The sequence below is a fragment of the Leopardus geoffroyi genome, chromosome E1, assembly GCF_018350155.1.
Source record: "Leopardus geoffroyi isolate Oge1 chromosome E1, O.geoffroyi_Oge1_pat1.0, whole genome shotgun sequence".
NCBI lineage: Eukaryota > Metazoa > Chordata > Mammalia > Carnivora > Felidae > Leopardus > Leopardus geoffroyi.
Window position 1 is genome coordinate 26595823 of NC_059330.1, and position 26413 is coordinate 26622235.

The following is a 26413-nucleotide window of genomic DNA, read 5'->3' on the forward strand; positions in this document are numbered from 1 at the left end:
ATAGGGCTGGATGGGGACACCGCACAAAGGCAGAAACCGCACTGAAGGGAGGGGAAAGCGGAGGGGACTGTTTCAACCTGCACCCAGCACCTTCATTCATCCCCAGCGTCTGGCTCCCGTCGGCCACCGTACTGGACTGAGAGGAAGGCTGTCTGCAAAGGAAACCCAGAGACGTCCGCGCTGATGCAACGGTGCGCGTGCGCGGTCCCACCTCTTCCTTCCCGTCCCCTTAACTGTATTCCCGAAGATTTAAAATGCTGCTTTCGGTTTCTTCTTCCAAAATCTATCACTTTTATCCTTTCCGATTAAATCTTTAAGCCCCTCTGACCTGCAGTTTCATCTTCACAGGATTTTTGTGGCACTTGAATGACATAACGTATGTAAAAGAAACGTTAAAGTTGTTTCCACCATCCTTTGACCGGAACACTAATGACTGCACCCTTCTTTCTGTCCCTGCCTATGCCTCCCTAGCACTTAAGCTCTGGAATCGTAGGATTTATAGGCGAATTTAAAAATTAATCTTTTCCTGATCTTTCTTTCGCTCTTGACCTCATACCCTCATAGTCACAAGTTAAACATCTTAGTTTCGGGTTTCTATGCCTTCGGGTCCGGGGTTGGGGGGGGATGGGCAAAATGGGTGAAGGGAAGTGGGAGGTACAGGCTTTTTTTTAGTTATGGAATGAATAACTAACTCCCTTACAACATAGAGATTATAGTAAATGGTATTGTAATAGATGGTAGCTACACTTATGGTGATATAACATAGAGTTGTCCAATCACTATAGTGTACACCTGAAACCAGTGTACCATTGTGTGTCAACTATACTTCGATTTAAACCAGAACAAAAAACTCAAGGTCCATAGACCTTTAGAAAGTGGTGGATGGGGTTTCAGGAATTCCCTGGAATCTGCAAAATTGTGTGTGCTTGGCACTTCTGGAAAGAGGACCCAAAACTTCCAACAAATTTTCAAATGGAGTCTAAGCAGAAAAGATTAAAAACTAGTCCTTGTATATTTTCATACTATTTCTAGTTCCTGATTTAAGCAATGTGCATGTATCACCTGCTTACCAAATACTGTGCTACAAGCTGGGAGCAAAAATACTTTACAGAGAGAAATACAGCCTCATACTATATAGTTTCCAAGGCTTTCACAGAGTACTAATCTCCTAATAAAGTCTGCTTTCAGACTTTCTCTTCTTTCAACAAAGGAAGAAGAGAACTAATGTGTGTTTCATTGTTTCTCAAACTTATATCCACCTGACCTACAGTTTCACATTGTGACCCAGGACACACATGCTCATATAAGCCCACATTTAAATGGAACAAAGTTTTTATGAAATAACACATACTACATATTACATGTTCTATTTCACTTCTTTAACTTACTGGTCACAGGGCACCTGACTGGCTCAGTTGGTGGAGCATATGACTCTTGATCTCGGGTTTGTTAGGTTCGAGTCCTACATTGGGTGTAGAGATTACTTAAAAAGAAAATCATTAAAAAAATTTTTAATTGCTGGTCACTACACACCAAAATTGATTTCACAGTCTATTCGGTCACAAATTGTACAACATTGTCATTTTTTTTTTCAACGTTTTTGGTTTTTTTTTATTTATTTATTTTTGGGACAGAGAGAGACAAAGCATGAATGGGGGAGGGGCAGAGAGAGAGGGAGACACAGAATCGGAAACAGGCTCCAGGCTCTGAGCCATCAGCCCATAGCCTGACGCGGGGCTGGAACTCACGGACCGCGAGATCGTGACCTGGCTGAAGTTGGACGCTTAACCGACTGCGCCACCCAGGCGCCCCAACATTGTCATTTTTAAGCTGATATTTATTGAACACTTGCTAGGCACTAGTATTTTATATCTGTTATCTGATTTAATTATCTGAGGTAGGGAACAGTCTCTATTTTATAATTGTGGGGAAATTGAGACTGAGACAGAGGTTAAACAATTTAATCTCCCTGGATGGTCTTTTCACAGGAGGGATATGAAGAGAATTCATGGTTTGGGGGATCAATAATGGGAGAAAGGGGATGTGAACTAAGTGATTTTTAAGATCTCTTCCAACTCTAGGTGTGCCTGGGTGGCTCAGTCAGGTAAGTGTCTGACTTTGCTTCAGGTCATGATCTCTCAGTTCATGAGGTCGAGTTCGAGTCCTGCATCAGGCTCTGTGCTGACAGCTCAGAGCCTGGAGCGTGCTTTAGATTCTGTGTCTCCCAATCTTTACAGTCTCCCTCTCTCTTTGTCCCTCCCCTTCTAGTGCTCTGTTTCTCTCTCAAATAATTTTTAAAAAAATTTCTTCCAGCTCTACTTACAATCCTGTAATCACTAATGAAGAAACAACTTACAGATCCGTCTCAATCTAACAGCAGATCACACCCAGCTCAAATAAGACAGCTAGCATGTAATGGTAATGAATGCTGACACTTACCTTCTTCCAAGTCCCCTTCTCCTTGTCTTCCAATTCTTATCTCAGTGAATATCACCACTACCCAGAATTGCTCAAGCCAGAAACCTGGAAGTTACCCTAGGCTCTCACCTGTTCCACTCATATCCACTTAGTCAAAGTCTTTGAGATTTACATTGTTCACCAGTGAAATCATTTTGACAGCCATACAGAACTCAGTGAAAAAAGATTTACTGATGGACTTTTGAGTTTTAAATCTGCTTTTTCTGAGGTGGTTTCTCTATACTAAAATCAACTTTTAAAGACTTTGCAGCTCAGATGCTTAATTAGATTAATAACTTACAGAAAAGTAAATAATGCTACAAATTAGCCCTAACATTTAGTTGCCTATAAACCACAAAACCTTTGATTACTAAAGGGGCATATTATGTAATTATGGTGTACACTTTGCGTTTGAGAAAGAAATGTTTGAGAAAATAATCCCCCTTTAAGACCAATGTGGCACTGAGGCTCATTACCATTTTACTCACAAAGATATTTCTTTTTTAAAAAAGATTTTATTTTTTAAACTAATCTCTACATGCAATATGGAGCTCAAACTTACACCCCGAATTCAAGAGTTGCATGCTCCACCAACTGAGTCAGTGAGGTGTCCCACATAAAGACATATTTCATCAACTCTATGGTGACTTTTTCACATTTTAACATCTCTGATATTGTGGTGTCTTAAGATCAGTAATGATCTTTTAAATTTTTTAGTGGTACATATAATGGTGTCTTACAATTACTGGTGTTTAGATTTGATGAAACACGTTGCGTAGTTCCTGTACTTAAGTTAAAAAATAACACTCCTTCCTAAGTGAAGTAAACATTCTCTTCTGACTGGCTTACTATGATTTATCCTTTTCTACTTAACTATTTTTCAGTAAGACTGAGGGAAGAAAAGGAGAAACAAACGGAAAGAAAAAACAATACTATGTTTCAGGCACACTAGGTGCTTTTATGTAGATTATTGCCAAGTAAATGAGCTTCAAGAAATTAAAAGACCTAGGTATTTATTTTTTTAATTTTTTTTTCCAACGTTTATTTATTTTTGGGACAGAGAGAGACAGAGCATGAACAGGGGAGGGGCAGAGAGAGAGGGAGACACAGAATCGGAAACAGGCTCCAGGCTCCGAGCCATCAGCCCAGAGACTGACGCGGGGCTCGAACTCACAGACCGCGAGATCGTGACCTGGCTGAAGTCGGACGCTTAACCGACTGCGCCACCCAGGCGCCCCAAAAGACCTAGGTATTTAAAGGAAGACCAATATTCTTTAGAAATTGACTCATAGAATTTTGGAAGTACAAGGATCCCAGGAGCCATCTAACTCAAATGTTCTCAATATGGAACTCTTTTTATAATTATCCTCAACAGTGTCCTATTTTATCTTGAAATCCCAAAATTTCTTCCATTGTTTCACCCTGTCAAGATCTTTTGGACTCTTCTTTTACACTGGCTATCTACAAAGCAGATCATCTCTTCATTAATTTTATGGGTAAAATATTGAATGGAATTGGGTCCAGCCAAGATTCTATAGTACGTTAGAGACATCCCTTCAGGTTGATACAGCTCCATCAACAAGCCTTTTTTGGTATGATTGTTCAATTAATTATGAATCATCCCAACTGTTGAAACACTTCCCTGCTTTGGGATAAAGTTCATTTTCCTTAAGGTGGCACTCAAAAGACAGTTTTTCACAGTCTGAATTCTTAGCTCTGGTTTGGATTCCTGCATTATCTATCCCACCATAGTGTCTGTGTTTTAGTCTGTTGGAACTGCTGTTTCCCAAATCCTTCATGCTATTCATGGACCTTCTCTCCCACTGTTCCTTCGGTCTGAAATTCCTTTATTCTCTTTATGTAGTACCTCCTATGTATCCTTTAAGTCTCACTTCCAGTGTTCCCTTGCTAAGAAATCTTTCCCAGACAAACCACCTATCTCTTAAAGTATCCCTCTTCAATATTCTCAAGGCTCCCTTTACTTCGTGCCATCATAGCACATCACATATTGTACTACATTGTTAAAATTTGTTTCTCCTACCTTTCAAAAGTAAGTACTTGGAGGGCAGGAACTAAAGTATGGTACTTACTACTGGTTTGTTGAATTAATGATTTAAGTGTAACAATACCATGAAACCTTATTAAATAACCTGAATATCCATTTCCATGATCTGTTTATTAATGCTGTCAAAATAAATTGTAGATTGATTTCAGCTATTCCTTCTTGTATATGCACTACATTGTTGTTCTTATCACTCTAGAGGGCTTATGGAACTAATTATGTATACACATGTATGTTTCTCAGGAGATTGATGGCTAAAAGTCAAAGGTGTGTATCTCATGACTAGTGTATAGTAAACAGTCTATTAAATAGTGCTTTAGTGGAACTATGCTGGTTTCTAATGAACTTGTTCATAAAGTGAAATAAATTATTAGTAGTTTCTAGGACATAACTTTTGAGAGAGAAAGAGAGAGAGAGAATGGGTAGGGCAGGGGCAGAGAGAGAATCCCAAGCAGGCTACTTGCTGTCCAGCACAGCCCAGATTGGGGCTTGAACTCGCTAACCCTGAGATCATGACCTGAGCTGAAAGCAAGAGACAGACACTGAGCTTCCAAGGCACCCCATCTTTTAAAAATTTAAAAACTGAGCAAGTTGTGCATTTTCACTATTCTGGAACCTTTCAGTTTTCCACAGCATTTCTGAAATCATATCTACAAGTTCTTTTAGTACCGAGGATATATTTCCTTTGGACCTGACACCTTTAAATGCTTTAAATCAGTTAAGTATCTCAGATTTTATTTCATCATATGTGTGTTACTTTACGTTTTAGAGCTTAAAGACCCTTCAAGCTGATTTCTTTTTAGTCAGAGTAGGTTAGGACAGAAGGGAGATAAAAACTAAGTATTAAATACTTGATTCTTTGCATTTTTTTCCATGGATGATCTTGCTAGAAACATATTTTAAAAGTCCTGTTGTTGGGGCACCTGGGTGGCTCAAGTCAGGTAAGCGTCTGACTTCACCTCAGGTCACGATCTCATGGTTTGGGAGTTCAAGCCCTGCATTGGACACTCTGCTGTCAGCACAGAGCCCGCTTCAGATCCTCCGTCCCCCTCTTTCACTGCGCCTCACCCCTCACTCTTTCAAAAATAAACATTAAAAATAAATGAGTCCTTTTGTTGTAAACATTTTTTTTTGGTCTGGCAGGTCTTAAATCACAACTCTTCTAGAGAACATAGGTATTGTATTAATCATCCCTCACATTTGTATTTTACAAATTTCTATGTTTTATGTAATCCTTTGAGGTTCACAAAGCTAACATTAGGAAGGAGTGGTTACTATTGTGTTCATATACACATGAACAAATTGAGACCTCAAGAGGTTCAAAGTTTTGTCTGAAGTCACCAGCTAAAAGGTGGCAAATCTGAGAGCACAAGAATACTCATATAGTGATTGTTTCTACTAATGTGAAAATAGTCCCAAGTAATTAGATTGTACAGTTTCATTTGAATTTTTGCAGAACTCACACTTCAACTAGGTACTATAGTTTGAGGCATTTATCACAAGTCTATTCAAATATTTCAGTGCCCTATTAATGTGCTAGATGTTGTGCTGGATTCTAGATGCATCAGTAAGCAAAACAGACCCAGTTTCTGCCTTCATGAGGTCATTTAGTAGGATCAAACATTCACACAAACTGCGAAAAACACTGTGAAGACTCCATACAGATTATTACAATATAAGTAAAATACTAGGGGGGCACCTGGGTGGTTCAGTTGGTTAAGTGTGACTACTGATTTCAGCTCGGGCCATGACCTAATGGTTGGTGAGTTTGACCCCCTCGGGCTCTGTGCTGACAGTGCAGAGGCTGCTTGGGATTCTCTCTCTCTCTCTGCCCCTCCCCCTACTTGCGCTCTCTCAGGATAATAAACTTTAAAAAAGTATATTACTAGGGAACCTAGTCTGAGGCAAGGTTGTATGTGGAAAGTTAAGGCAAAAATAACCATGGGGCTTTCAAAGAATTCAAATGGCCTAAAAGGCAAGGAGGAAAACACAGGAAAAAGCCCATCTTGATTCTTGTGGGGAAGGCAGGGGACAGACCATGTTAAGACTTTAGATATTTAGAGCAAGCAGCAGCCATAAAGGGTTTTAGACTAACAAGATAAAAAAAAAAAAAAAAAAAAAAAAAATCACAGGTAATACAAACTGTGAGACAGAGAATGACTTAAGAAGGTAGAAGTTCCAACACCACATACCTCCTTTTAAAGGATTATTTTTTTAATTTTGCTGGCAAACACTATTTCAAAATGGACACAATTTTGGGGTTTGTCCTTACTCAGTTTAAGTTTGGACAAAAATATTTAAAATGGCTGCTCATACAATATTTTAATGGAGTGTTCATATCTGAAGACTTTTTTTATGTTTCAAAAACATTTATGTGATCAAAAAAGTAGGCCTGAGCTAAGCTTTAAATATCTGAAGGTAGCTTTGGACTAGAAAAAGGATACCAAACTGATGAGCCTAAAAGGAGTATGTATGTACACATATAACTTTCCTGTATATTAATCACTAATATGGTTAGAAAGATTTTAATAAAATACTTCAGATGGAGATATTAAAAGTACAATTTTTAGGTTACCCTTTTCGACTTACAACAAAAAATACCACTAATTTTTACTTAAGTTTAAGATGGAAATATTTTTAACAAAATGAGACACCACAATGAAGGCTTCATGAATAATTTATTCCATTTGAAGTTTTGTTTTTTGTTTTTTGTTTTTTTTAAAAAGTATAAACCTTTTCATTTCCTCAATCACAATTTGTACAACTCAGTGTTATGGCATTCGGCAGCAATAGTGTTTGTTCCTTATTCTTTTTTTGTCACATTAAAAAAAAAAAAAAAAAGCAATTGGACCATATTAAATGTCACTGCTAAACAACAACTTTAAAACGCCCCTTCATAAAGTGACCAAGCTATTTGAGAGAGTTGATGCTGACATGTCCAGTAATGACGTTACAATTTGTAGTTTAAACTCAGTAACTTTAAGGTCCACAAATCCAGTTTACTTTGAAAACTAAAACTATTTTAAAACTTCATGAATACATCAACCTGAGGAGTATCTTAGGTCCCAAATCCAGTTTTTTAATTAATACTCCACAAAAGAGAAAACATATATATGAAAATTTAAACCACAGTTCTGGGCCCATTAAAACACCAAGAAAAACCTAAAGGTTAAGATTTCCAGCTGATTGGGAGTGGGGGAGGAGGGGGTGAGGGACCAAAAAAGATGTATGTCAAAAACATTTTTCTTTAATTTAGACAAACTAAAATCTTAAGAGGAAACCCAGACCAAAACATTACTCATGCAACATTAAATGTATTAATAGACTGGTATGCGATGCCATAGTGGATGAGTAGCAAATTATATGATGCAACAGCATTTAAAAACTTCCTTTTAATGTATTCAATTTGAACATTTTAAATAACGCAACATAGTATTTTGAATATTACAGTATTAACATAGTGCTTGATTAAAGATCTGCAAATCTTTGTAGTAACACATTAAGTTAAAAAATTACCTCAGAAGGTAAATATGAAGACGAAAGGAGAATATTTTAATACAGTAATCTGTGCCATACTGACAATTGAGTACGAATACAGCTGAGGATAATTGACTAAGTAGTAAGAGCTTAATTTTAGTGGTTTAAGAAAAGTTTAGAAAGATTTAAAAATTACAGCTACTTTAAAATTTAAGGATTACATATAAGTACACTTGGTGGCCTTCTGGCCAAACAATAAGGTGTACAGAAATTTATTCATACAGTGTTAATTCACAGTCCTGATAACTGAATGGCTTGCATAAGAAAGTATGGCTAGATGTTTCTCACTGGCTGGAAGCAGACATTATATAACTAATCTTTTTAAATGCCAAAATACTGTACTTCCACCCTGCTTTGTAATGGATAACTGCACAAAAAACAGACATTAGCACTGTAACAAAGAAGTCAATGTGTTGGTGATCAACTGGTATAAAGTATATATTATTTTGCTTACCATTTAAACAAACAAACAAACAAAAAACTACCCATACTTGTCTGTGACAGTATGGTAGTAAGTCAGATCCATCATCCTGCATAAAAGGCTTAACTTTTTGAAATAAGTCTCTTGACCTTTTCTAATGGATATTTAATAATTTTCTATTTAAGTGTGAACTTAAATATGAAGGGAAGAAAAAAATCTTATCAGTAAATCTTATATATTTGGGAACTACTCCCTGTTCCCAGATAAAAAGGAATTGTATACTGGGTTCCTTTCTTTATGGCTCCATATAAAAGAAACTGTCAGGGAATAATTTTTTAAAAATCTATCCTCAAACTGAGGTGTGTTCACTACAAGCTAGTGATATTAAACAACTGAGAATATAGCTTTTATTTTTAAAAGTCACTACTGAGCTAAGTTTATAAAAAAAAAAAAAAAAGAGGATACTTTTTATAGATATTCCAAATAAGCATCTTTTTTCCCCTCAAATTTCAGACAAGTTTTTTTTAAGTATAGAACAAAACATGCCAACATAATCTGTAGTGTGCTAGCATAATTTAAAAATGAATGCAGAGATGTGATCTTTAAATTCTAATTTCAAAAATGCTGACCCTTGGAATTGCATTATAATTTTGAAGTGATTGAAAACCTTTGTCACCAGTTGTGTGTTTTTTATAGAAAAAACAAGACTTGCTAATGTTTTAATATACACAATTTGAAGAAGTTATATTGTTTGTAAGAAAGTGATATTTAAGCTAAGCATATAGTATTTACAAAACAAGTTTCAGTAAAAACAAAACAAAACACACCGAATTACAGTTTTGTAAATACAACTGATTTTGTCCTTGTGGAGAATTACTGAATGTACAAATTCAGAATTTTTCTAGACTGCTTCCAAGAAAGATAGGTAGACTTGGTGACTGTGAATTCAAGTCAGCAACACAGGCAGGAAGCTAACTTGGACTCTCTTGTGAGCAGCACTGTAGAAACAACTTTTTAAAGGGGTAAAGCCTGCATAAAAGCATTTATCTTGGCATGTGCAAACAAGAAGGGGGAAAGCTGTATTGAAGGAAGGGGTGAATTAAAGTCCCTAAAATTCAAGTCCCTTCTTTAGGGAGGTGAGATCCTCCTTGGCATATGCCCTGCCTTAATCTGAGCTGTGTTATAGAAAAGTACAGACTCTGGTGTTTGGGACTGCCATCTCCAAACCAAGAAAATTAAATAAATAAAAAAGGCAAAAGGAAACAGGTTAAGTTTAGAAAATGGTTCTTTAACTAGTGGAATAGAGTCTGAATACCAGAATTCACTGAGAATCTATTTACACCACAGTTTGATTGCACACACACATCCATACATATGCATACTCTCACATACATTCCCAATCTTTAATTTAAAAAACAAAAAAAAAGTCAAACAATCAGAGTGACTGTTCTTAAAATAATTTGTAAAATGCCTAGAGCTGGGCTAAATTTCAACCTTATAGCAGATCCTGAAGATAATTTTCATAATTATATATTCCCATGCCTAGATGTGCCACTGTCAAAACTGAAAAAAACATTTAAGCATGTAACATTAAACACCAAAATTAGTTTAAGCATTCAGTAGCAAATGTTTTTCTTGTAAAACTAAGTTTCTTTCACTGGAAATGGCCTGAAATATTAGTCATAGCCCTAAACCATAGTACAAAATATAACTGAAGAATTCTCATTTTATTCTAAGTTAAACCACCCAACAATATCACTTGTATATTGCCATCATGTTATTCTGTAAAGGTGTGATATATAAAATGCTGTAAGACCCGGTACCTTTTCAATTTATAAACACAGTGAACTTCATTACTGTACATGTACTCTGCAACTACAGCTTAGCTGTAAATCCTCCACACACAATGGTATGGACATTATTCCCCTTCTATCCCCATTAAACTGTACATCGAGACAATACAAATTTACTGTCCCACCCACCCCCTTACAAAAAAATAATACTCTAAAAGCAACCCTACTGCAACTTTTTAATTAAGACGATTACATATATTTTAGACCAATTGCTTTAAAGCAAGAAGGCAGTATAAACCTTCTAGGAAAATTTTTATAAAAGAGGTTAAGAAATATAAGACAATTTATACATTTAAAAACTTACAATAAATAAGAGATGCAGGCATTTTTGAATACTAGATACTATAATCCAATACAAGAACATCTTGATGTTCTGAAGCCATATGTTGAAATTCATTGTTCCTCATGTTTCCTCTCCATGCTTTTAATATTCATTTAACATGACTGGGTACTATGGCTCATTACTTTTCACAAATACTGTGACTGGAAAAAAAAAGGTTAATTTTGCTACGAAAATGTTATAATACGTTTTGTATGATCAGTCATCATCCTAAAGAGTTCAGTATAGTCAATGAAAAATAGCAGGGTTATAGCCCCTCCCCCCAAGTCAAAACAATATTTGTTGAAGTAATAAGAATTAGACCCCATCACAGATGACTTTCACTGAGAAGATAATTATAACTTAATCTTGCAGTGAAATATCTTTTTTCCTTGTTCTCTTCTTGCACAGTTCCATCCAATGAAGATCACAGCATATTCATAATAAAGTTATATAACTGATTCAGCACCACAAAATGAATTGGGAGACAGGAGCGTCTGTCCTGGATTGCAGGGTCACAGGTTAGCCAGGAGAGTGCATTGTACTGTTCCAAAACAAACCTGAAAAGTAAATAAACTGTTTTAAGTCCTGTATATACTTACACTGTAGATTTTGGAAGCAGTTTCCAATTATGGCATCTAAGATTTAAAGCCACTTTAAAAAACGGTGGAAGGTATGGAAGAGAGAGTCCTTGGGGAAATTAAAGATAAACTAATTTTCAAAAAAAAGTATTCTCAAAAGTAGATTACACATGCTAGAAAGAAAAGGACTCATTCTGAATGATGTAATTCATCTAGAGATCCAAGGGTACACAACTATAAATTATTGACAAATAGGAGGAAAATACATAAGGATCAACATTATACTCTTTCAAAGTTGCAATGGAGAACCTTTAATGGTAAAAAGAGCTATACCTGAGGACATCTGAAGTCTGATTTGAGTCAAGTGGGTGGGAGTGTTTACTGTGAAGCAGCTCGTCAGATTGCACTGAAGGCACGTGGAGGTGCAAAGAGGCCTAAAAAAACAGGTAATCAGTCAGCCAAATGAAAAAGTTCTGTTGGTTTTACCTTATTTTCCCAAGTTTTCCCAAGGTCTCGTCCTTGATGAAATACATTTTAGACCTATGTAATGAATGGGCACCACTATAAAGATGCTTGTTCTTGTTTAAGTGCGTAACTTATATTCAATCTTAATTTTCCTCAGTTCTATTGTTTTTGAGACCACATAATAATCCCTTCAAAAGTTATTTAATAGTTATTTTAAAAGTTACTTAAAGTTATCTATTTTCTGGGTGCCTGGGTGGCTCAGCTGGCTAAGTGGCCAACTCTTGATTTCAGCTCAGGTCATGGTGTCACGGTTCATGGGATCGAGCCCCAAGTCGGGCTCTGCACTGATGGTGCAGAGCCTGCTTGGGATTCTTCCTCTCCCTCTCTTGCTGCCCCTCCTCTGATCGTTTCTCTCTCTCCCTTTCTCTCTCTCTAAAAATAAACATTAAAAAAATGAAATAAAAAGTAAAAAAGAAAATAAAGTTATTATCTATTTTCTGCATGTAACATGCCTAGATGTGTCAAGTAAATGTTTAAGGAAGCACTAAACTGATAAACCTGTCTACAGGTTACACAGAACTTACACCATGCACATACACCTAGGTCTAGCACTGAAAAAGTCAGCATATGCAAATATACTACATACAAAGCTACAAATTTTAAATAAAGCTACCTATGGTGGAATTGTAAGTACTCTAATACAGTACATAGAATGCCTTCCTTTGCCCATGCAATTTCATAACAGAGGCTTAGTAACAACTGCCACACCCATTTTGGTATGACAATGAAGAGTGGAAGAAAGGAATGTGGTACTCTTCTTCACATTTCAATTAAAGAAAGTGAATCATTTTGTTTATTGAGTCAATATATTAAGTGTGAAAAAACTATGAGAGATGGTGGTATTGACTGCAGAATACTAGCAGACTTCATTCTGTATAAAGTAAAAGGTACTATTTTATATTTAGGTGATCTCTACAACTGCAATAGATGTATAAACTCTTCTAATATATATTCAAGAATGTAACCAAAGAAATGTCTTTAACTGCCCATAACTCTTCATTTGTAAGTTATAAACAAGTCTCATATGACAGATCACTACAGATTAAATGAATATAGTCAGTACCAAAATTACCATTTAATTTCTAAGATAAAAAGATTTTTTAAATCATCTAGGGAATAATCTATTATTTTTCTAAGCAAAGAGAAACACATCGGGTGGTTTTATTGCCTATGGTACAGGAAATAAAATGGAATGTATGAAAATAAAAGGTGAACAAAATTATGGTAAATTATGCCTTACCTGGTAATTCAGACCAGAAGTCCTAATCTTGTTACACTGTATCTGAGGGTGAATGCCCACTTTACACTATCCTCTCTGCAAATAAATATTGAGTAGAAAAGAATCTGGATAGTCCCTTGGACTTTTTGTAAAGTGGTGTTTCCTAAAAAAATGTTCCGTGAAACACTAAGGTCATGAATTATTAACTGGTGTTACACAATTGCTTTCTTGTGTATTAAAGTAAATTTGGGAAATAGTAGGTATACAATGTTATTTGCTGCTATTTTTCAGAGACTTTAATGTGCACACATGTATTATAACAACAAAAGGGGGCAGAAAGCATGTGTAACATTTCCCAAAGGACCAAAAAACCCTTTGTTTTATAGAAACACCAAGGACTACTATTTTGCAGAAACACACTTGGGAATATGTTCTTGTAATGAGATCTATATAGACCACTGTACATATATTGGAAAGAGAGGAAAATTCATATGATAAAACTTTATTACCTTGGCTGACCTTCCTAAATATATCACCTCATTAATAGTCAATTCAGATCAACAGCTGTTGTATTCTTTATGTGCTACAGAAGTTCATTGCTTAATCTCAAATGTCACTGACTCAATGGTATGTTGGCCAAGAGTATCAAGATTTAATAGCAACAGGCTTAAAAGATAGCAAGCCTATTGGTTCAAGTACCCACTAAAACCATAGTATCCAACTTTTACCCTACAATTAAAAATCAATTGGCAAGAAGTTAGGTTAGTTAGTATGACCTCTGGAATAAAATTGTCAACTTCTGGTGGGCATATACAAGAATAAGTGAATCAGATCTGAATTTCCTATTTTGGAAAAGTAGTAAGCAGCAGCAACAAACTCTGCATAGGGCTTTCAAATCTCATTTTACCACTATATGATGTATCTCAACCTTGTTACAGCACTTGCTAATGAACTTGTTTTGATAAAATAAGTCACTATGGGAGTCTTAGTACTTGAAAATGACTTAATAGTTTTAACACAGCAATTTACACAAAGCTAGAAAAAAATTTTTTAAGGAGGTAGTAAGTGGATCTAAGTATCAAATATTCTTACAAAATTATGAATCCTTTAATCCCCCAAATACTGAGGCATAACAGAAGTACAGTATGATGTAATTCAAAGAATAACCATATAATCATGAAAGGATCCAGACTGTAATCCTAGTCTACTAACCAATTTATGACTTTAGACAAATGAGTTTTTCTGAACTTTAATATGCTCACCTAGAAAATGAAAAGTTATTAGATTAAAAGTAATAGAAGTTTTCACCCAGCTCTAAACTTCCATATGTGCAGCTGAAAATAATAAGAGCAAGGGTCCCAGAAATATGACTTAAGATTAATTAAAAGTTCAAACTTAATATCAATTTAAAACGTGGAGCTGTTTCATAATTAGATAACTTCTTTGTGCTCTTGTCATATATTGCAATGCATTTGACCTTAGACACTTCTGTGTTTCTTAAGATTTAAGCCGTCGATTAGTATTATTTAGGAACTGGCATAAAAATGGAAATACCTTAAGAAAAAGGGGACACTGATATTGTGCTTGAGGACATGCTGACCAGAACCAGTCAGGTAACGGACCCGCTTTGGCAGTTGACACAAAGTAACCAAGGGCCAATGGTTGCTGAAGAATATTAGTTACTTCATCATGAGATTCTGTTGAAAGTAGCCGATCAGTACCCTGACCCTTTAAGAGAGAAAAATTAAAAGTGTGTTAATTCATTTGATATATACATGGGCACTAGATATACACAATGGCAATCAGTCTCATTATCTTATGATGTCAATTTAGAAAAATACTGAAAGAGGGGCGCCTGGGTGGCGCAGTCGGTAAAGCGTCCAACTTCAGCCAGGTCACGATCTCGCGATCCGTGAGTTCGAGCCCCGCGTCGGGCTCTGGGCTGATGGCTCAGAGCCTGGAGCCTGTTTCCGATTCTGTGTCTCCCTCTCTCTCTGCCCCTCCCCCGTTCATGCTCTGTCTCTCTCTGTCCCAAAAATAAATAAATGTTGAAAAAAAAAAAAAAAAAGAAAAATACTGAAAGATACTGAAAAAAATCAATTGCTATGTACTTAGTAAGAAGATCATAATTAGTAACAGTACTAAAAGAATGAGCTTTATTTCAAGAGTTTTAAAAGGAAATTAATATGCCAACTGCTTATGCTTGTATCCTTTAGATTAGTCCATGTATTTCTAGATATTTACACTAAGGAAATAGATACAAAGAAGAAAAAGTGATATGCAGACAAAGGTTCACTGCAACATTACCTATAACAGACCAAAAAAAAGGGGGGCGGGGATGCATGGGTGGTTCAATCAGTTAAGTATCTGACTCATGATTTCAGCTCAGGTTATGATCTCATGGTTCACAGGATTGAGTCCCATGTTGGGCTCTGTGCTAACAGTGCAGAGCCTGCTTGAGATTCTCTCTCCCTCTCTTTCTGTCCCTCCCCTGCTCTCTCGCATGCACATACTTGCTCTCTCTCAAAATAAACTTAAAAATTTTTCATTAAAAAAAAAAGAAAAGAAACTTAAATGTCCAACATTTTGGGAATGACATAACAAATTATGGGAAAACAAGGTTAAAAAACTTATTATACTTATTTATACATATTGGAAGCTGTAACATAAATACATGTGACAGGGAATTTGCTACAAGTACATATGGTTTTCTTAAAGTGATGAGATTACTGGTGCTTTTCCATACACACACACACACACACACACACACACACACACACATTTTAATACTCTCACTGTTTTTTTAGTATATTTTTTTTATTTTTAATTAATCTCTGCACCCTCCTTGGGGCTGAAACTTACAACCCCAAGATCAAAAGTTGCATGCTCTACCAACTGAGCCAGTCAGGTGCCCCAATGATCTTACTTCTTTTTCCAGTTAAAAACAAAAGGAAAGTATACAAGGTAAGATGGGGCAAAGATCCTTCCTTATTTTAAAGTCAGGCTCTAAAGAATAAACAAATAGGCAGGTTCTAAATATATGCATACTATTATAATCAAATAAAAACTATATTTAATTTCACTCAAATAAAGATGTTACTCAAATGAAGCCCAATCAGTTTTGAGTTCAAATAGAAGAACAAGACAGCTGCTTCTCAACACTAAACACTAAAAATTAGGATGGAGGGAAGAAGATAGTGTTTTTCCTATTCTTATGAGAAAATTAATATTTCTATTATGTCCCTCCTCACAGCCCTGATACAAATGGCAGATTAGAGCATATACTATAATCCTCAAATAATCTGGTCTAGCCATACCTGATTAGAAGCTATGGTGAGTGGACGAAGGACTAAAGCCAAGAAAACATGAAGTCAGGGACAGCAGAGCCTTAGAGACTCTTTATAATATATAATTCAACATTATCAATAATAGCCAAGCTATGGCAAGAGCCCAAATATCCATCGACTGATGAATGAATAAAGAAGATATGGTACATATACACAATGGAATATTAGTCATCAAAAAGAATGAAATCTTGCCATTTCCAACGATGTGGATGGAGCTACACTGTATCATGCTAAGCAAAATAAGTCAGTCAGAGATAGAGAAATACCATACGATTTCACTCATATGTGGAATTTAAGAAACAAAACAGATGACGGGGCGCCTGGGTGGCTCAGTGGGTTAAACATCCAACTTCAGCTCAGGTCATGATCTCACAGTTCATGGGTTCAAGCCCTGTATCGGGCTCTGTGCTGACAGCTCAGAGCCTGGAGCCTGCTTCGGATTCTGTATTTCCCTCTCTCTTCGGCCCCTTCCCTGCTTGCACTCTGTCTCTCTCTCTCTCAAAAATAAACATTAAAAAAAAAAAAAGATGAAAATATGGGAGGGGGGAAAAGAGAGAAAGGGAAACAAACCATAATAGACACTTTTTTTTTTAATAGACTCTTAACAATAGAGAACAAACTGACGGCTGATGGAGGGAGGTGGATGGGGGGATGGGCTGGATGGGTGATGGGTACACTTGATATGAGGAGCACTATGTGTTGTATGTAAGTGATGAACCACTGAATTCTACTCCTGAAACCAATACTGCACTGTATGTTAACTAGAATTTAAATAAGAATTTGAAGAAAAAATATGTGATTCAGGTATTAACATCTGTAAGACAAAAGTGCATGCAGGTACTATAATTCTCACTTCTTGTTAATTTCCAAGGAAAAAATAGTGTTCTATTTATCAATCCGTTACTAAGTTAATGAATGACATTTAGATTAAGCTTTTATAACAGGGTTACCTTGCCAGCATCACCTCCATGGGGGTAATGAGATCCTGGAGAATGTACGGGAGACCCCGTTGGAGATGCAGGAAGAATATTAATGATATCAGGGTCAAGATCATCTCCTGTGTCTAACAAATCAAAGATACCCATTCCATCCGCTCCATCTATATAAGAGAAAGAAAAATAAATAAATATTCCATTTTTCACATCCCGTGGTCACTTGCAGAAGAGGGTTAAAATAAATTAATGAATTTTAATCAAAATGGGTTAATTAACATCTATGTAATGCCTACTATGTGATAGGTATTGTTCTAGAAGCCATATAAACAACTATACATTATACACAAGCATGTGGTAGTCTTAATAATGCCCTCCCCCAAAGATGTCCACATCCTAATCCCAGGAATGTGTGAATATGTTACCATAAAGAACTTTGCAGATGTGATCAAGCTAAGGATCTTGAGATGGGGAGATTATTCTGGATTATCCAGGTGGGTCCAATGTAATCACAAGGGTCCTAATAAGAGGGAGGCAGTAGGGTTAGAGTCAGTGAAGGACGTATGATGATGCTATGCTGCTGCTGCTGCTGCTGCTGAAGTTGGAAGACAAGAGGTGCAGGTGGTCTCTAGATGTCGGCAAAGAAACAGATTCTCTCAGAGCCTCCAGACAGAATCAACCTTGCAGACACCCTGACTTTAGCCCACTTAAGACTGATTTCAGACTTTTGACCTCCAGAACTATAAGAAAATAAATGTGTGTTGTTTAAAGATACTAAGCATGTGTTAATTTGTTACAACAGCAACAGTAAAATAATACAAAACAGCATGCTTGGAATGAAAATATATTTAAAATGGGACTATGCACAATTAATACTCTAGTTCTTTATTAAATAAAATATTCAAGTTATTGTAAAACACATTAAAAGAAGAGAATATTAAATACTCCCTACTTGTGACTTTAGAGATGTGCCGTGTTCTAAGGTAATTCAGGGCAACAATGGAATATCATTTCTCTTCTACTAAAATGTAATCTATTAAGTTCATCTACAAAAGCTTTATCCCTACTATGGCAGTTTATATGAATTATTATATTATTTTGGCAAATCAATTTATAAAGGAATATAAAATGTGCCACAAAGTCTATTGTCTATGTACAGGTAAACAGCACAGGCAAAAACCTATACAAACATTTTATGATCAATGTTGCCTTTTAAAATAAGTAAATATTTTTGAGACAATTCATAGCACTAGTTCCAGTATCAATAAAGTAGAAGAATGGTTGTATTAGTTTCTTATTGCTACTTTAACCAATTACCACAAACTTTTTTTAATGTTTTATTTATTTTTGAGAGAGTGCAAGTGGGGGAGGGGCAGAGAGAGGGGGGACAGAGGATTTGAAGTGGGCTCTGCGCTGATAGCTGCAAACCCAATGTGAGGCTTGAACTCACAAACCTCATGATCATGACTGAGCTGAAGTCTGATGCCCAACTGACTGAGCTACCCAGGTGCCCCACCACACACTTAATGACTTAAAAAAACATATCTTCATTCTCTACAGTTCTGGGGGCCAGAAATTCAAAATCAGTTTTACTGGGCTGAAATCAAAGTACTGGTTATTAGGTCAAAATCAAGGTACCAGGAGGTCTATTCTCTTTCTGGAGGCTCTAGGGGAAAGCTTTTCTTGTCTTTTCCAGCATCTAGAACTATATTCCTTGCATTCCTTGGCTCACAGCCCCTCCTTTCATCTTCAAGGTCAGCAGCATAGCATCATTTCTGACTTTGCTTCCCTCTGTTTCCATCACATGGCCTTCTTCTTTTTTGTGTGTAAGCAAACGTCCCTCTGCCTCCTTCTTGTAAAGATACATGTGATTGCATTTAGGGCCCACCTGCATTACCCAGGATAACCTCTTCATCTCAAGATCTTTAACTTAATCACACATGTAAAGTCTTTTATGGTCATATAAAGTAACATTCACAGGTTTCATAAACATTTATAGGATGCAGATAGGTTTGGGGAGGAACTCTTCAGATGAATTAGCCACAATCATCAAGACTTACTTTATATTTGCAAACCTTTAAAGAACAATTCACCTACCATTGTTGGGATTAAAAGCTAAGTCCAAATTTTCAGTGGTATAAGTAGCTGAAGCTACTTGCACAGAAGCAGAAGTAGGGAACACAAGTATATGAGTACATGATGTGTCCTGTGGGGTATTTAGCTGAGATGTCTGCATGTTTAGAGTAGTACTTCTTCCAAATACAGAACCGGTTGACACAGAATCTGAAAAGAGATTTTTTTTTTCTTTCAATAATAGAAGAATCAATTTTATATGATACTTAGAAGTGCAAGTGCATGAAGAATTAAATCGGATATAAACTAAGGATAGCTAACCTGGCATAATAACAAAAGAGCCTTGGGGTTCCATTGCTACCAAGCAAGCACTGAGAATGCTGGGAGAGTCTGCAGCAGATATACCACACATTCTACACATGTCCTTGAGCCTTTTACTTAGAGACTGCAAGTTTCGACGACTCAGCAAACTGCTCCAATCTGTGGGTATCAACAGTAAAAATATAACATCCAAAGTAACAGCATTGTTAACACCCTGTAGAACCAAAGTTAAAACATAATGGTTTTTAAGTTACTGCATTCCTCGAATAGGAATCATCATCAAACCAAAAATCTTGCTGACGTTACTCAACATCATACATTTTAATATAGGTCAACATCAATTGATCTGTTACATAGGGGATGAGCTGCAATAATGGGCAAAAAGAGGAAAAAATGGAAGACAAAAAAAAAAAGGACAGTAGTAATAACACTGCCATTAAGTCAAAACAAAGTAAAATGTCCTTTCAAAATTGGAATTAGGCCATTTGTGAACTAGATATTTGTGATTCTTCTTTGAAAACAAAACAACTAGTTTTATAACCTCTGCATTTTATTCAGTACATTTACATAGATGTAGTCTGAACAGTGTATGAATTAACAATCAAAAGCACAATTTTACCTTTCAATTCTCCATGACCAATCCTTCCTAAGCGGCCAATTACAACTCTCCATGGTAATGAGCTCATCTGTACAAGTCCTAAGCACCACTCCCAAAGTTTCTGTAAACCAAACCTTCTAGCAGATCCTTTTTTCCGACGAGCCCTATTGTACAGAATACAAGAGACAAATATTTCTAAAATTCATATGACATTTTAAAAGAGCTCAAATTTGTGAAAAACTGGTCCCTTAATTTTAATGCTTGACACTTTCTACATAGTCCTAAGCAAGAATATACATAAAATCATAGGTTATGCTAGTTTGTGTTTTTATAATACACATTAAAATAATTTTTTTTTAAATGTTTATTTCCGAGACAGAGAAAGAGCATGAGCGGGAGAGGGGCAGAGAGAGAGGGAGACACAGAATCTGAAGCAGGCTCCAGGCCCTGAGATGTCAGCACAGAGCCTGATGCGGGGCTCGAACTCACAAACCGTGAGATCGTGACCTGAGCCGAAGTTGGTCACTCAACCGACTGAGCTACCCAGACGCCCCAACACATTAAAATACTTAACTTTGAAAATGAAAAATAGTTCATGAACCATCAAAATTCACCAGAAACACTGCTCTACACCAGAGATTGTCAAACTTTTTCTCTAAAGGGCCAATATACTAAGCTTTTCAGGCCAGGCCATCAAGATTCTGTTGCAACAATAACTGCTGCTGCAGCATGAACGCAGTCCTTCAGAATACCTAACCACACAGGTGTGACCAGATTTGGCCCAAAGGCTGTGGTTTGCTAACCCTTGCTTCATACTTTAAGTTGAAGAATATCAAACAAAACACTATGTTTCTCAGACCAAACAACACTGTTGGGTTTTCTGCATATAAGTCCTTTATTAGGCAAGTACATAACATAAGCACTCTCTGGCTGAGCAATGATTGACTAAGTACTTAACACATAACAAGCATTATGCGCAATTTACATGTTATACCTCATTTCAGCCTAACAACCCTATGAGGCAGATAAAATTATTCTCCCAATTTTACAGAGAAGCTGAAGCTTAGCTGGCTAAAGTAGTTTTCTCAAGATCACATAGCCAGTAAGTGGCAGTGTCGGGATTTGAACCCAGATCTCTAAAACTCTAGAGTTGGACCTTTCTACTTCAGTGAAATGGCAATACTATCTTTGTACTAGAAAGGTGATATTATTCTTTCTCTACTCTTTCTCAACCTTCACAGATAAGCATACTATTTCCAAAGCTCACTAACTTAGCATTTTAAAAAAATCAAACTTATGGGGCGCCTGGGTGGCTCAGTTGGTTAAGTGTTTGACTCTGGATTTTAGCTCAGGTCATGATCTCATGGTTCGTGGGTATGAGCCCTGCACTGGGCTCTGCATTGACAGAATGCAGCCTGCTTGGGAATCTCTCTCCCTCTCTCTGCCCCTCCCCGATTTGTGCCCCCTCTCTCACTCCCTTTCTCAAAAGTAAGTATATAAACTTAAAATAAATACATAAATAATAAAAACTGTGTCAAGGAAATAAGGTATGAAGTACTTCTCTAAGGTTTATTAAAAATAGCCAATAAGGGGCGCCTGGGTGGCGCAGTCGGTTAAGCGTCCGACTTCAGCCAGGTCACGATCTCGCGGTCAGTGAGTTCGAGCCCCGTGTCGGGCTCTGGGCTGATGGCTCAGAGCCTGGAGCCGGTTTCCGATTCTGTGTCTCCCTCTCTCTCTGCCCCTCCCCCGTTCATGCTCTGTCTCTCTCTGTCCCAAAAATAAATAAATGTTGAAAAAAAAAAAAATCTTAAAAAAAAAAAAATAGCCAATAAAACATTATAATAATATAAAATTAACGTTTCTATGTTTCATTTCTTCAGCATCACTATAATCTAATAGTCATCAAATATTTCTATATATAACCAATTTCTGAACTTAAAGAAACTGAACCTTTATATAATAAAAAAAATAATAAAGGATAGAACCAAACCTCAAAATTTTTTGAAAATTACTTCATGGACTTGCCTTTCACGTTCTCTTAGTCCATGTTCACTAGCCTTGAAATATATTACTAGAAATGTCTATTAAGTTATAACTTAATATGAGGCTTACCTGTTGTGATCTATTACTTACAACCTTCAGAAATAACTAGCCATGATACCTAATTACTACCAAGAAGAATTCTAAAAAATTCTAAAAAATTCTAAAAAAAATTCTAAAAAATTCTACCATTTTCAAAAGACACTCCAATATTTAATTTAAAAAGCAAAATTTTCAGGCAACAATTTTAGTAAATGAAGTTAATGCAGTTAATTAGGGACTATATTTTAGATGGCACATGAGAGAAATAAATGTCCTAGGATGCTTTACTAGATTTTTTTTTTTTAATTGCAGAGGCTCTCTCATTCCATGCTTCAAAGTTTTTTAGGCTAAAATCATTGTGTCAAGCCTTATTACATAGAATTTAGATACTTTACTCTCTTCTATGTAACAAAAATCAAAATTATTTTTTTTCCATTTTTTTTAATGTTTATTTATTTTTTCAGACAGAGACAGAACATGAGCGGGGGAGGGGCAGAGAGAGAGGGAGACACAGAATCCGAAGCAGGCTCCCGGCTCTGAGCTGTTAGCACAGAGCCCGATGTGGGGCTCGATCTCAAACCACGAACCATGAGATCATGACCTGAGCCGAAGTCTGACACCTCTCAAAATTATTTCTAATACTCCTAAATTATACAATATATTACCTACCAAAAAAAAAAAAAAAAAGCAAATATCACCCATAATTCCAAAACTTAATGATATAACCTTCCAATTTTCTATTTTTCTATTCATTAATAATGAAACATAGTGTGTGTGTGAGAGTATTTTTAAATGGATGATCTAATGATACACTTAAGGAAAGAGAAGTACCTATTTGGGACATCGATGTTAATGATACAGGTTTCCAAAAGTTCTCCATATAGATCTGTGCAAGATGCAAGAATCCATCTTTGATCATGTGATAAACAGTAGCCCACGAAAAGAACATTGTATTTCTGTCCAGCTTCTCCAAATGTTTCTCCTAGCTCTGTCTGTTTATCCTTCACTGGAGCCAGAATAAAAGGTGGTGTATAAAGTCGAATACACTCTGGTCTCTGTAAAATAAAAAATTAAGGTACTATTGGTACTATGCAATCCTAAAAATCTTTTACTGAAAATGTGATATCTCTATTCAATTATAAGATAATTGGAAAATGAGAAATAAACAGAGGATTGTACTTAGTTTTGTATAAAATCATAAAATGTATAATCATTCAATAATTTTGGTCACAGAAAACATACTTACATCAGGACTTTTAAGAGCAGTTTCCATGGCTAAACCTGGACCAAAGCCAGTCAATGTTTTCACGTTGGTTGATGTTGGAAGTGGTCTCCGACACTGGGTAAAGGCCGAAAAAGCCAGGGATTTTAAATGCTGGGTATATATTTGTCTATCTTCGTGCTTCACAGGTTGCAACAGGTACTGACAAGGAACAATCTAAGAATTATAAGCAAATATTACAAAGTTAAACTTGTAAAAATAAAAATAAAAAGAACTGTGGGTCTAAATCTCTAAAAACTTTTACCAGAAAATTAAATAAAACCTAATTAAAACTATAATCTAAAGAATTATATTTTATTACATAGGTTTTTAATAATTTTACTAACAGGTTATATAAAAACTTTAAAATTTCTACACAGCAGTTATATTAATACTGCCATTGATTAGTTCTGTTATAGTCTATAAAGAAATAATTCAAAATATCTGTAAAAAAGTTAATATCATTATTTACTACTTTTACTTGAAATCTGTCTTATTTAGAATTCTAGTTTATATAGGCCCATTCTCTAGGGGTGTCTGGGTGGCTCAGTCGGTTAGGTGTCCGACTTTGGCTCAGGTCATGATCTCGTGGTTCATGAGTTTGAGCCCCACGTTGGGCTCTGCTGACAGCTCTGAGCCTGGAGCCTGCTTCAGATTCTGTGTCTCCCTCTCTCTCAACGAAATAAACGTAAAAAAAAAAAAAAAAAAAAAAAAAAATTATATAGGCCCATGCTCTAGTCTTCTATTTTTATTTTTTTTTTTTTTTAATTTTTTTTTCAACGTTTATTTATTTTTGGGACAGAGAGAGACAGAGCATGAACGGGAGAGGGGCAGAGAGAGAGGGAGACACAGAATCGGAAACAGGCTCCAGGCTCTGAGCCATCAGCCCAGAGCCCGACGCGGGGCTCGAACTCACGGACCGCGAGATCATGACCTGGCTGAAGTCGGACGCTTAACCGACTGCGCCACCCAGGCGCCCCTAGTCTTCTATTTTTAAGCATATGAATTTAAAAATTAGTTTATAAAAGCAACACAAGAGAAATATTTAATGTACTTAAATGCAATCTTTTTATCCTCTATTAATGTGATATGACTGTAAAATTTATCTTCATAAACTCCTGAAGATTTCTATCATAATATCACTTAAAGTAAAATACAATAGAACCTGGTTTTTAAAAAAATTAATTTGGATACAGAAAGTATTTTTTTTTTTTTTCAACGTTTATTTATTTTTGGGACAGAGAGAGACAGAGCATGAACGGGGGAGGGGCAGAGAGAGAGGGAGACACAGAATCGGAAACAGGCTCCAGGCTCTGAGCCATCAGCCCAGAGCCTGATGCGGGGCTCGAACTCACGGACCGCGAGATCGTGACCTGGCTGAAGTCGGACGCTTAACCGACTGCGCCACCCAGGCGCCCCCAGAATGTATTTTTGAAACTTCTATCTACATCAAATTGTTTTATATAAATTCAATTTGCAACATTTACCATTCTTACCTGTACAGAAACAGTACTCTTAATATGAGGAGGAAGAGTCTGGACCATTTCCAGAAAGCATCGAAGTAGCCCCAAAGTCCATACATTAGAAGAATTAGTGCTCTCGTCTTTATTTTCATAGGTAAAAGGATCAATTATATAAACGACAATTGCAGGTGGATAAGTGATTGCATGTGAATCACCATCTGTGGGGATGCCCACTTTATCCCGATCCATCGTGCTAAAATTTAAGGTAGAAATATATAGTTAGGAAAAAAAGTTGTACTGTACCTTTTTTGAAGTAGTATCAAAAGTAGGTTCTTTCCCCTCTCCCCACCCCAAGGAGAAAAGAGTAGTTTATTAGGAAACGTAACACAGGATTACAGAGAATACATGTTGTGTGATATTCCCATTCTCTTCTGTGTGTTCTAGAAAAGGCTCACCACCCCACAGCTGCCACCTGAGTATGCACTGGGAAAATCACAGAAGACTTCAAGTCATCAGTGTTAACTACCTCCTTCCTTCCTTGAATCTCCTAGCAGACATGTATATACCTAAAGTTTTTACATTCTGGAACTGCCCCGTCATCTAGAACTCAACTTCCCCCAAATAAAACATTTTCACAAAACTTTTAAAAATTCATTTGTCTTTGTTATTAACCTTTTAAAGCACTGGAGCACTACATTTTCACTCACGAAACTTGCCAAGTTACTTCTTGAACAGCTTTACAACACACTTAAGTAGACTTATAATTTCGCTACTCTAAACAATGTTCTTCTTTGGAAAATTAGTCCTATAGATAATTACTCCCATCAAGTTGGTTCAGTTTAACACACTAGTTTCTAAAGAGGCCTGGTACATATAGTTAATAACTACAGGGAATAGAGGATTTAAAAAGTAGATCCAGAAGGTGAAAGTGTTTTAGCCAATATATATTTTTTTAAACATCAAGGTATACCTCAGAACACTTCAGTGACAAAAATATTTGGTCTTACTAAGGAATCCTCTTGATCCCTAAATACTTTATCCTCTCCCTTTTTTCTGGTGGTGTCAGAGAGCCTGTCTAAAAATTAAGGGACATCTCTTTCTTTCCAAAGAGAATAGTAAAACATTGTGCACACAATTTCATGGTATACAAAGACCCTTGCATTAAGAGGTCTTGAATTAAAAAAGGGAAAAGTATTCCTAAAACCACAGAATATCAGAAATGCCAGAGCGCTTAGTGCTTTAGTGAGAAATCTGAGACAAAGGGAAGTTAAATGGGCTGCTGAAAATCACAAAGCACAGCTAGACCAGAAAGGAACCAGGTTTTCAAACTTAGTCAATGTTCTATTACATTTTTAGACTATA

At 36.3% G+C, this 26413-nt stretch overlaps 2 protein-coding genes and 1 long non-coding RNA gene across 6 annotated transcripts in view; 1 reads left to right on the top strand and 2 right to left on the bottom strand.

The window, feature by feature from the left end:
- INTS2 (integrator complex subunit 2) overlaps nt 1-192 on the bottom strand; it is a 62223-nt gene extending 62031 nt beyond the window's left edge. Inside the window, exon 1 of one of the 3 annotated variants that reach the window (XM_045490627.1) lies at nt 91-192. In XM_045490627.1, coding sequence (XP_045346583.1) covers nt 91-100 — 10 coding nt within the window. In that variant the 5' untranslated portion in view covers nt 101-192. Of the gene's footprint in view, nt 1-77 lie in introns of all 3 variants that reach the window. The other 2 variants (XM_045490626.1, XM_045490628.1) reach the window with 2 other exon arrangements.
- On the top strand, nt 141-25691 carry LOC123604482. The gene is made up of 3 exons (XR_006715345.1): nt 141-376; nt 1989-2104; nt 25496-25691. It is a non-coding gene; the product is annotated as an uncharacterized LOC123604482 (long non-coding RNA).
- The window catches only part of MED13 (mediator complex subunit 13), a 111984-nt gene continuing 92749 nt past the window's right edge, over nt 7179-26413 (bottom strand). The window contains exons 21-30 of one of the 2 annotated variants that reach the window (XM_045490625.1): nt 25085-25304; nt 23574-23765; nt 23159-23382; nt 20267-20409; nt 19648-19806; nt 19351-19536; nt 17272-17420; nt 14529-14702; nt 11564-11664; nt 7179-11209 (exon numbers count right to left, since the gene is read on the bottom strand). In XM_045490625.1, the coding sequence (XP_045346581.1) occupies nt 11077-11209; nt 11564-11664; nt 14529-14702; nt 17272-17420; nt 19351-19536; nt 19648-19806; nt 20267-20409; nt 23159-23382; nt 23574-23765; nt 25085-25304 (1681 nt within the window). In that variant the 3' untranslated portion in view covers nt 7179-11076. Of the gene's footprint in view, nt 11210-11561; nt 11665-12995; nt 13071-14528; nt 14703-17271; nt 17421-19350; nt 19537-19647; nt 19807-20266; nt 20410-23158; nt 23383-23573; nt 23766-25084; nt 25305-26413 lie in introns of those variants that run through there. The other variant, XR_006715343.1, reaches the window with a different exon arrangement.